Here is a 12,044-nt window from a genome sequence, read left to right as displayed (position 1 = left end):
GCATCACCTTCCCAGCCACCCACCCGGCCCACGGCTGGTCCCGAAGGGCAGGCAGTTCCCTCGGCGCAGCCTCCAACCGCCTCGGGTCTACGTCTGGGGAAGGGTGGGATTGGAAGCCGCCTGCGTCCCGGCTAGGTAGCGAGCTCAACCTCGGCCAGCCCGCCTACCACGGCGCATACTGAACCGGCGAAGCGCGGCGCGTGAGGGCCTAGATCCGGGTTCCTGGGGGCGGTGCGCGGGAGGGGGCGGGACCTAAGCGGCGGCGTGGGCGCGAGTCGCGCGGGAGGGAGGACTCCGGGGGGGAGGGGGCGGGGCTGCGCCGCCCGCGCCGCGCTGGGCTCTCTCGGCCAATGAGCAGCGTCCACATGCCGCGGTGGCGGCGAGAGGGGAGGCAGCGGCGGATAAATGCTATTAGAGCAGTCGCCGCGGAGCCGTCCCCGACGCCACCTCCTTCTCGTCCGCTGCAGTTTCCTCCGCCGCTGTCGGGGATTCTGAGCTGAAAGAACAGGGCGAGCGCGTCCGCACTATCCCGCCGGCTCACTGCCTTCCCTCTGTTCCGCCCTCGGGGATCGGCAGGGCGCCCCCTCCTCCGGCCCGGGTGGGGCCGAGAGTCACCTCAGGACAGCGGGGAGGGGGCTCGGGAGCCGCGGCCTGCGCTCCCTGCGGACGGTTGACGGCGTAGGAGGCCCTCCCTTCTAAGGAGGGGAGGGGTGTCGGCAGACCCCCCCCCCCACGCACAGCTGAGCCCAGGTCGGGCGCCGGCGAGGGCCGCGCAGCTAGAGGGGCGGTTATTCTGGGGGTGGGGGCCCGGGGTGATTCAGCGCCCGGCCGGGCGGAAGCGGCGGGAGGAGGAGGCGGCGGGGGAGAGGCCAGTCCGCGCCTGGGCGCCCGGGGTGACACGAGCCCGCGGCCCGAGTGCGAGGCGGAGGCAAGGAAGCCTCGGGGACAGGAGGTGAGGCCGGCCGGGCCGCCGCAGCCATGGAGAACGCGCACACAAAGACGGTGGAGGAGGTGCTGGGCCACTTCGGCGTCAACGAGAGCACGGGGCTGAGCTTGGAGCAGGTCAAGAAGCTCAAGGAGAGATGGGGCTCCAACGGTAGGTGCCAGGGCTGCAGGGGCCCCGCGCGGCCCGGCGCGGGCCCGAGAGCCAGGGAAGATGGCTGACCGGGCTCCACCTCGTGGGTCTCGGCTCCGCGCCCAAGGAGGGCTCCGGGCGGCAGGTAGAGCCTGCGTGCCGGCCCTGCGGGAGAGGGTCTGCAGGCGTTGGGGGCGGCATCAGGGTCGCGTGTGGGCCTCCGCTCGACTTCCTCTTCGCTCAAGCCCTTGACCTTCCCCGCAGGCAACTATCTTGGAGGCTTCTCCCCAGCAGCAGCCGGCCCCGGTGGAGGGAGGGATGAGTCCTGCAGCTGGGTTGAACCTTGCGAGACATTTTCTCGTCCCCAGCCGGTTTATGAGGCGTCGTTGTAGCTGACAATGCCTCTGACCGTTCTTGTACTACCCAAAGCTAACACATCTGGCAGAAGTGATGACAAAGCTGAAATGACTCCTCGTTTCAGGAGCCCTGCTAAGGTAGCGATGAGGTTTTACGCTTCGGGGTAGACCCAGGGCCATTGGTTACAAGTATTGTGTATATTTTTCTGCGGTATTATTTTAGTCTGGTCTCCATTAAAAATGGTTAAATGATAACATATCCAGGTATGTCTTTCATGGACATAATTTTAGTAAATCTTTTTAGAAAGAGTGCTAAAATGTTTCTTTTTTTCCTTCCTCCCTTGACATGTTGCCTGGTGAATTTCTACATGTTACAGAGTTACCGGCTGAAGAAGGTAACTAATCTTAACATGTTCTCTCCCTTCCCCACCACCCTCACCCACCTTTTTGTGTGCTGATGTCAAGAAGAAATTTACAACAGATATGTTTGTTTCTAACAGGAAAAACCTTGCTGGAACTTGTGATTGAGCAGTTTGAAGACTTACTAGTTAGAATTTTATTGCTGGCAGCGTGTATATCTTTTGTAAGTATAAAGAAATTAATTTTCTCTCCCAACAGTTGAGAGTATTCCATAGATGAAAAACCAGAAAAAAAAGATGTCTTTTAGGTGAGAACTTCGTATTTGGGAGATAAGCTATGTCTCCATGTTCTTGTTTTGTTTCTTTAAACCTAGGTATTTTAAAGTCATAAACCACTTGAAGCCATTGGTGTACAGAAAATAAATGCCTGACATTTACAGTGCAGTTAGGACTTGTCCCAAATGTGGCACGGTCTTATAAATTCTTGTGGTTTATCAGTTTTTAGTATCAGAAAGTTATTTATTGAAGACCTTTGCTGTTTTGGGTTCTTCCATTGTGTAACATCATACTAAGATGATGTTGGACTCTTTGTAGTCTGTAAATAGACCTTACAAAAGGAATATTCCAGTTGCTCTCACTTCCTCCTAATGGCAAGGTGACAGTTGTTTCTGACAGTGACAAGAATGATGACGGCAGTGATGGCACCGCTGTTGACCAAATTTGGTCACTGACCTTTAGGGTAGTGTATTTATCTAAATTGGACCCCTGTCTTGAGTGATTTCTAGGTTGAGAGAATAAGGTTCGGTACAGTTGGTTCTAGATCTTAAAGAGAAATAGTGTTTTTTTCTTGGTCTGTGTCTGCTTACCTGCTTGAGTCGTGTCGTTGCTAAGAAACTGGTGAAATGCAAAGAACTACTGCAGAAGAAAGGTGGTAGGGTTGGTGAGGATATTTCTAGGTTATTAATATTTTTTTCTGTTCAGTTCTTTCTAATTGCATTTTTTCTTGGGCAGTGGACTTCTTGGCACTTTTCCTAAAAATGGTCATGAATAGGACACAGATGTTCCTAATCCTAACAGCATGAGCTGCCTTTTGTACTTGAATTCAGTGTTTTACTTTATAAAAATCAATGAGCAGTGAAATTGACCAAGTGCACTACTAATTTCGGGCTTTGTCAAAATTGACACTGCTTCAAGATTTCGTTTTGTATGTTTGTGTATATGCAAGTCCTGAGCATCTACCTCAGGCTTTTTTTATAACCATACCATAAAGGGCTATTTTGAGAACAAAATAAAGCATTTCTTTAGATAAGGGTTAAAAATTGGCAAGAGGTGAACTTTTTTTCAAGTAATTATTTGTACATATTCTGCCGTGAGACTAATATATCATGCGATGTTAGCCAAGTGATGTGCAGCCATTAATAATTTAGTCCTCATGAATCTTTTCTTTCATTTTCATTGAATAAAGTCAAGGTAATGTAATAGCAAATCATTCAGCATCCTCAATTAACCATTCTATATCTCTTTAATGTCTCTCTTCTTAACTCCCTCCCAAAGTAAATGACTGCTGCTTTACCAATAAAGATAAAGGAGTAGAACTGTGATCACCTAATTTCAGTGCATTGTCATAGGGCAAAACAAATGCTATGTTTGTACTAGGATAATACTTATCTTTAGCTACATAATTCTCAAATAGTCTCAGCTTTGGCAGTTAAAATACCAGGGTTCAATAAGGTCATCTGGGACCTCTTAGAAGTTAATTAGCTAGTGTATTCAAGCCAGAGGTAAATTTTTATCATGTTATTCTGTGTATATGACTTAAGGCAGTGTTATAACATCAGTGACATTATTTCTAATAAACTACTCACTGTTTGGGTTGTATAGGATCTCTGGCTAGTTTTGAGTGACTTATATTCTAACATTTTGAATTAATAATGTGTGTGACTTTGAAGTAAGGAGTTTGGAGTTTCTAGGCATTTTCAAATAGATTTTTAAATGCTTTAATTTTGTTGTAAGGTAGGATGTTGGGTTTTTATGGCTTTATTGAGCTATGTTTTAGAGTTGAAATTTGAGTTACCCTTTTGATAATTAAAAGCAGTTATTGCTCAGGAAATGAACTATGTTACATTTTTATTTTATGAGTTTGCTAGAGAAAATAAAGTGTTCAGGAAGTACTGTTAGTTAATTTGCTTTAATTTGTTTGATAAAGAAATTGCAGGTACAGAACCTATTTTGTTGATTTTTCTTCATGTGGGGTTGGGATGACTGTTACATTAACACCTGATCTTTTCATTCTTCATTTGTCTTTTAAAAGAGCACTGAGTCTTTTTTGTGGTAGTTTATTCCTATTAGTTGAACAGGAAAAACACCATAGATTAATCATGTTCTTTTGGATAAGTGAATAGGCAGTTCTTATATACATTATTAGGTTCTGCCCAAGTTAAAAAAAATTCTAGTCTTTAGTGATTTATTTCAAATATCAAACTAAGTAGTAAACTGTTAACCAGAGTTAATATTTGGCAGTGGCAGAACATAGGAAACTGCATTAATCTTCTACACTTGTGACCTGTAGCAAAAAAGCATAATTACTTGTCATAGTCACCAAAATAGTGTGGGTTGGTTGGTTGGTTGGTTTTAAGGTCACTTGGATTGGAAGAAAGGGGCTGTATATTTCCCATTTCATATAAAGTTACATTAGAAATTCCTTACTTTGGCATTCAGGACATTCTGTCCTTTCACTTTGTCTTTTCAGCCTCCTTGGTCACCAACTTTGGCCTTCATAAAACACTTCATATGGTTGCTTAACTGGAATGCCTGTTTTTCCTCTTTCACTGCTTTGTTAGAATTTATTGAGGACCTGGTATAGACATTGGGGATACAGCATTGAACAAAATAGACGAAGTCTCTGACCTGGAGCTAACATTCTGGTGAAGACATAATAAACAAGTAAAATATATAATCTGTTGGACAGTAATACTGTTGTGGAGAAAAGAAAAGCAGGAGAAGGGGAGTGGGTAGAAAGAATAAGGGAGTATGGGGAAGAGAGTACAGTTTTCAAATAGGTTAGTCAGCAAAGGCTTCTAAGAAGGTGTCAGTTGCGAAAAGACCTCAAGGAGGTGAGCATGAAGGCCATATTGCCTCATCTGAATCATAAATTCCTCTGTAGTAACAATTTGCATAAACTAATCTACCCTTTACCTCCATTTCCCCATCTCAGCTACTTAGATTGATTCTAAAATCCTAATAAAACTTTCTTAGACCAAGGCACCTCTCAACTTTTCACTTACATTTGAATAATATGTCTTTTGCTCCTAGGCCCTTTAAAAATGTTCTTACTTTTTTTAGAGCTTAGGTTAGTGCTTTTTTTGATGTAACATATCTGGGTGTGTTTGTGTTGGCAGCATTTTCAAAATATATGAAATCCAATTACTTTGGCTTTCTCAGAACAATGTATTCTAGAAGCATTTGATACTGTATTAGGTAATGATTTAAAAATTTTTACTGTTTTTAATTTCTTGCTTTAAAAAAGGATTAGGATGGGTAGTTTACTGATTGGTTTAAATAATTCATTTAGAGTACTTCTTTAAAACTTGGTTTGAAAGGTGAATGTGTGTGTGGTTTTGTGTTTAAAGAAGATTGCATTCCCAAGTCTGAAAACAGTAAAGTGTTTCTAATAAGCTTTGTGTCTGGATCAGAAGAAAAAGTAGCCTAATTCTTCCCCCCCTTTTTTTAATGTCGAAAGAATTTTTGTTTCCTTGGTACTTTTTGGTTCTTGTGAAGTGTTTAATTTCCATTTACTCTTTTAAAAATGTTTTTTATGTAAATTTCTACACTAAACAAATGTTTTTAGTGCCCAAAGGCGTCTCAGGTTTCTACCAATATAAGGGGGAATGCAGGCCTGTGCCCTCAGTCTTAAAAGTGTGCTTATCTCTCTCTCTTTTTTTTTTTTTGGTCTCATTACATTATTGGTCTCATTACATAATGGTCATTACATTTTTTTGGTCTCAGTACATTATTAATTTAACATGTAGATAATATAACTGAGTCACAGTAACATGACTGTCACCCACTTTATACCAGTATATACCACTTTACACCAGTATGTACCTCTACCTTGAATTAAAATTTGCTTTTCATACGTAAAGCTCTGCTCTCCAGCATCTTTTGCTGTCCTGTCAGAAGATACTGTGATATACGGATATCAGTCTTAGTGATAACAGAAGATACCCGATCCTATCTAAGCAGTTTAAATAGTGGTTGAGAGTTCATTAGCAAGTAGTTACTTTGAGTAGGATTGGCAAGTTTGAAACTTTGAACTTGCCGAATACATAATAAGCCCCAGAAGACAAGTACTGTTACTGTATTAATAGTGCAGAGCAATAGTGCAAAGAGACATTGTTTAAGCCTAAAACTATATTAGGTGACCTTTTCTTTCACTTTCCTTTCATAATGATGAAGTTGGTTACCTTTTTGCTGTCTAATGTTTTAAGTTCACATACTGCCATTTAGGGTCTTGCACCTTAGAGGTGGTATGAGATTTTGTTTCATTCAATCATGTGTCTGTTTAATAAATATTTAGTGGATATCAGCTATGTACAGAGACTATTCTAGGCCTTGGGGCTACAACAGCAGACAAAGGCAAAAGCAACAGATAATCATTTATGTTCAACCTGTTCTCAATAAAGATTTGTAGAAACATTCCCCCTTTCTTGTATAAATATGTTTTGTATAATTTCTTGTGGACCATAATTAGGAACTGGCTACTTTTATGCTAAAAAGGCACCTTGCATTTTAGTAATGTGTTAGTCATCCAGTTTGCCTCTCCTTTCCTCTATCCCGGTTCCTATCTTGTAAAGTCTTAATTTGTCAGTATCATCTTCCCAGTTACACAAAAGAGGTTTTCAATAGAACAAAATCATGAAGGATTGCACAGTGTGATCTGAACATGATTGGATTAGGGAAGTATGGTTGATCATCATTTTGGGCTATTGCATTTAGGTTTTCAGGTTATTTGTAGTTTCAACATAGACATTTAAAAAAATATTCAGGAAATTGGTGTTTATCAATTTTAAATAGGTTCATCACCATCCTTCAACCCTAAAAAATTTGCCCACTAGTTTCTTATTAGCAGCAATTAGTAATTATTATCTGTAGAACCTTCAAATAACTATTCCTGTATTTCTTACACATGAACATTTGAGGTCATATAGTGGAGGAAAAGGCTACTGCATCATACAGATTAGGATTATTACATTATTGATGAATACCACTTGTGCAGAGGAACCACCCATTTCTTGAAACAGGTTTGCTCTGATAGTCCTGTCATTGCTTGCCTTAGTCTTTTCCTCTGCTCCAGCTGTTAGGGAATATTGCTTTAAGTTTGTTCCTCAGCCCTAGCTGCCAAGAGGGAAATTCATACTGCTTTAACAAGGTGTGAAGCTTATCTTACAGTTGCTAATGCCTCACTGACCTTTTGGAAAGGTCCTCATTACTCTTCATGTTGAGCTAATTAGGCTTCTTTCTTCTGATATGCTCTCCTTGGCAAATGTTTGAGAGGCTAGTATCAAAGCAGCTGTGATCTTGCATCTATCAAAATTTATAACTTCCTAGAGAAGTTTTTGTTCTGGCATTAGGCCTGGCCTTAACACCAGGAATGCCCTATTGAAAGCTTTCAGTAATATTTATGTTCATTCTGGTTTCCTGCCTGCCCCGGTTCAGTGGTGATTGGCATCTGTCTGGACCTGGTCTTGGTGTCTTCTGGATTTTTTTCCTGCTCAATTTGATTATCTATTGTTAATTCATTGTCACCCTCCTTTACTTGCGAAATTCAAGCTGGTCCTTGCCTTAATCAACTTTCTGATTGTTTGCTATTTGTGTAAAAGCTTTTATGTATTGCACTAAGTACAAATGTACTCAGATGGTTTCATTACTGCCATAAATCATATATGACATAAAAAAGTATCAAAACAGTGCTTTCATTATTTTCTACATAGATCTTAATAATTTTTGAGAATCAAAATTATACAACTTCTTAACAGTACCCTTAAAAGCTAATGTATTTTTTCCTGTAATAATTGTTTTAAAATCCAAATAAAATAATTATTTTGGGAAATAAATCCCATTCATTTTATGTTTATGTTCAGAGGAAATAAAACAAATTATTGCTTTCATTAAAAGCCAATCATCAACAAATTTTTTTATTTAGTATTCATATCAAATAATATCCTTCTGGCATAAACACATAGTAAAAGTAATGAGTCAAAATTTCACAGTATATAAACTACTAATGCTCCACCTATTTCAGTGGTATTGAAGGTCATCAGAATTACTGCAAGGTTGTTGTGAGATCAGGCATGTATTTTGAAGGTTATCCTCTACAAGACATCTATTATAGCAGTACAGCACTTCAGAGATGTCTTAAGTTCAAAAACATCATTTATAACTGAACACTGCCCCCCCAAAAATTGGCAGAGAATTAACTTCTAGTTCAACAGCCATAACTTTAAGATTTAAAAGCTATGAGCTAAGCCACATTGTACTTCGTATTAGAGCAAAACTAAGGTGGTAATGGAATCCAACAATGAATCTTAAAGTAGCTACAGTAATGGTAAAATAGTTATCTAAATGGTTAAAAATGTTTATGTCATTACATTTTGCCACCATTTGTTTCTAGGGATGGTAGGAAAAGAGATTTTGTCTATTATAATTCCTTTAGTATCAACCACTTTTGTTGTAAAGTGGCACTAAGCCTAAAAACACATAATTCTAACACATGCCATTTCTTTTTTAGGTTTTGGCTTGGTTTGAAGAAGGTGAAGAAACAATTACAGCCTTTGTAGAACCCTTTGTAATTTTACTTATATTAGTAGCCAATGCAATTGTGGGTGTGTGGCAGGTAAGCAAAAATTCCTGCAGTGCTAAATTTCAGTAATTTATGTAAGTGATATAAACTATTAATCTTTCTGTTACTTTCCTGATCCATTGACTAAAATATCTCTGGAACATCTACATGTGTTTTTTCTTTGTCCATTAATTTATTTAATGGCAGAATTTTAGACCTCTTCTACATGTATACTTAGCTGTTAAACTTACCCTTCATGGTAGCTTGGAGTTAACAATGGGTAAAAAGCTACTTTAGGAAAACCAGAAAATTTGAGAACCAGTGTCTGTCGTCATATTTCCTAGCTGCTTCCTGTGAAAAACTTTGTCAACTTGATCATTTTATTTTCCTTGGATTTTTTTGGGGGGTGGGTGGGGAGCTAGCTATAAAAATCTAAACCCTAACTTGTTTTCCCTTCAGAGCATAATCCTCGCTGTTGTCCCTCAGCTGCCCAGGCCTTCTTTACAGAATGGAAGAAAATTTTACCACAGAAACAATGGGATTTACCTTTCCCCTGTTTGCATCAGTGTTTTTCTGTAGACACCTAGCTTGAGGACTTAAACTCCTTTAGGACTATTGATCTGTTTGATTTTTTGATATATTTTAAGGCACACTGAGATACTTGAGATTCATTTTAAATATTGATCTTTCAGGTTTTTCACAGATATAGTCACCCCTTTGAGGACTAAAAGAGAATGCATCTTTCATTCTTAAAGTGGGAACACCTTATAAACATTCTCTTCTTGAAATTGTAAACTTTTTATTTATAGGCATGAAGGTCTTTATGTGGTAGGTTCATATAGAAAAATTTAATTGTGCTGTATTCCTCTTGTTTTAATTTTTCCTTTGTTTATATTCAGTAGAAAGGATCCTTTTGTGAATAATTTAGGCAAAAGAAACAATACACAGATTAGGTTGTCTTTTACAAACTAGTAATACATATTTTATTAAATAATTTATGCCAGTTATGTGGTGATAATTCATGTACATTCCCATTTCATCCTTATAGTGATCTTGTAGAAGAGATGATATTCCCATTTCACAGATGTGACATGCATTTCAGAGTGATTAAGTGACATATCAAAGACCATACAGGTAGTACATAGAACAGTATCTGGGATTTGAATCTAGACTCAGGCTGATCTGAATCCCAAAATAAAATTTTACAGCAGTTTTCACAGGATTTTTATATTTATCTTAGTTTTTTTAAAAAGTAACTAACATACTTTGGCCTTAATTCCATTTACATAGTATACAGAATGGTCTGAGCAATACTGGGGGGTTTTTGCCTTTTGGAAGTAAAGGTCATTATAATTATGGTGTAGGGTAGTATTGGGAAATGGGAGGAACACATTTCTGACCAGTGTCTTCGAGGGGAGCTTCTTAAAGGAAGTAAAAAGCAGTTGGGAAGTACAGAGAAACAGTCGTAGATGGAAGCTGGGCAGAATATTCCAGAGAGGGAGTGGCATGAGTAGAAAGGTACAAAATGTGTTTGAGAAATGACATTGAGAACAATCTGGGTTTGAGTGGAAGAAGTGGGAGATTCAAACTTTTAGAACAAAGGAAACCTTTTAAGGTCCTCTATATTACCCTTTTGTTGGTAGTAGGTTAAGTATATTAGTGTTTCCCCAAGTTGACCTATTTTTGATGTAACCTATTTGAATCTATGATCATTTGCTTTCCTTTCCTACCCCCTAAATATTATTCTCCCTTTTCTCACATTCTAAATGTTCCCTTTGATAATCTGAGTTGGAGGGAAGGCTTTTTAGTGATTTTAATTGGTATCTTTGTGCTCAGAGTCTGAGATAATTTATCTTTAAATGTATACTTCTAATTTAAGTGGACCTTTGCAAATTTTTAGTAGGAGCAAAATAATAGTCCATGTGGGACATCTTAACTTTGAGCAGTCCAGTTAAACTCTACCTGACATGACTTTGAAGAGGAAGAAAGGGAAGTAAAACTCCACAATACATAAATAAGGGGGGAAGATCTGTGGAAAAAGTAGTTTCAAATATGACTGTAATGGAAGAGCAACAGTGCTCAGAATTTATGCTTTCTACAGTATCAGTAACATTTGAAATTAATCTGAAGGACTTTTTAGCAGAGACATTAATTAGGTTTAAATATTACAGTATTTCTGTTAATTATAAGTTGTTGCAGATCTACTCATTATTTAAGCAGATCGGATAAGAGATTGAAATTACTTTTATTATAAATTTCCTAAATTTAAGGTTTCCTATACTTTCTCAGGGATGCATACATAAAAAGTGAGACATGCATGCCATTAGTTTTCAGTTTTGTGTCATCTAAATTTTCTTTAAGAGATTTAGGCATTTTTCACAATGGACAATTGTTATAACAGGGTGAAAAGTGAGATTATGTGACACTGAGCATAAATTCTATCCAAGTAAAGGTTAAACTGAAGAGCTTTAGATCAGAGAGCAAAAATGTGAGAGAAATGAAAGAATCCTTTCCTTTGTCCATTGAGTAGCTTCACCTGGGCATGCCCTGGGTCGATTTGTTTCTTGACTTACTCTCTAAAAGAAGACAAGACAGATCTGGCACATAAGCTTTTCTTTCTTTTTGTCTCTCTTTGTCTTTCTCTGTCTCTCTGTCTTTCTGTTTCTTTCCCTCCCCTTCTCTCTCCTTAAAGGAACTTTACTGTAGCTTTTTTTAAAAACATGACACATTTTGATTCTATATCTTTCATCTTGAAATTAAGAAGGAAAACCTGTGTGTGGCAAAGTCTTGATACTTCTCTATATAATATTATGGTACATACGCTGTTTGACTGGCAGTGCTGTGATGACAGTCCAACCATTTATTGGTCTTTACCACTGGAGACAGGTTTCTTAGCATTTGTGAAGTGTAACTTGATTTTCTTAATTCATTGTTCATAGCATTTACTACATGCCGCAACACAGTTTGAGCATTTTACATATAGCTTGTAAATCCTCACTACCCTTGAGGGTAGGTACTCTTAGTGTCCTGGTTTTGTAGACAGTGAACCTTTGTGTTGTGTAACTTCTCCACAATCACATAGCTGTTAAGTGGAAAAGCCTGGATTAAACCCAGGAAGTTTAGCCCCAGACCATCCCCTTTCCCATGAGGCAAGATAGATTAAAATGGTGTGGGTGCGTGTGGCTTGAGGTGAAGGCTGTTTCACAGTGTGTTTATGGACAACAAATTCTAGAACTGCTCTTCTCTGTTAGTTTTTTTATCCTTACCCTTCTTAGGGTACTTTTATTTTCATTTTTAATACTAAATCATAAGGGCCTAGCATTCATCACTTTAGGGATGTGAGTTGTTCACAACAAATGTTATGTGTGCCTCTTGTGTCCCTTTTTTAGAAGATGAGATTAGAATTGTTAAGTTTG

At 39.3% G+C, this 12,044-nt stretch overlaps 1 protein-coding gene across 2 annotated transcripts in view; it reads left to right on the top strand.

The window, feature by feature from the left end:
• The first annotated feature begins 377 nt into the window (after positions 1–377).
• The window catches only part of ATP2A2 (ATPase sarcoplasmic/endoplasmic reticulum Ca2+ transporting 2), a 52,305-nt gene continuing 40,638 nt past the window's right edge, over positions 378–12,044 (top strand). For both annotated transcript variants that reach the window (XR_005033334.2, XM_036929323.2), the window contains exons 1-4: positions 378–1,096; positions 1,809–1,826; positions 1,932–2,014; positions 8,578–8,682. Coding sequence is in view for 1 of the 2 variants with exons in the window: in XM_036929323.2 (XP_036785218.1) it covers positions 979–1,096; positions 1,809–1,826; positions 1,932–2,014; positions 8,578–8,682 (324 nt within the window). In the remaining variant the exon portion in view is untranslated. The remainder of the gene's footprint in view (positions 1,097–1,808; positions 1,827–1,931; positions 2,015–8,577; positions 8,683–12,044) is intronic.

This window comes from Manis pentadactyla, chromosome 14, assembly GCF_030020395.1.
Source record: "Manis pentadactyla isolate mManPen7 chromosome 14, mManPen7.hap1, whole genome shotgun sequence".
Classification (NCBI taxonomy): domain Eukaryota; kingdom Metazoa; phylum Chordata; class Mammalia; order Pholidota; family Manidae; genus Manis; species Manis pentadactyla.
This window is presented reverse-complemented; position numbering and strand designations above follow the sequence as displayed.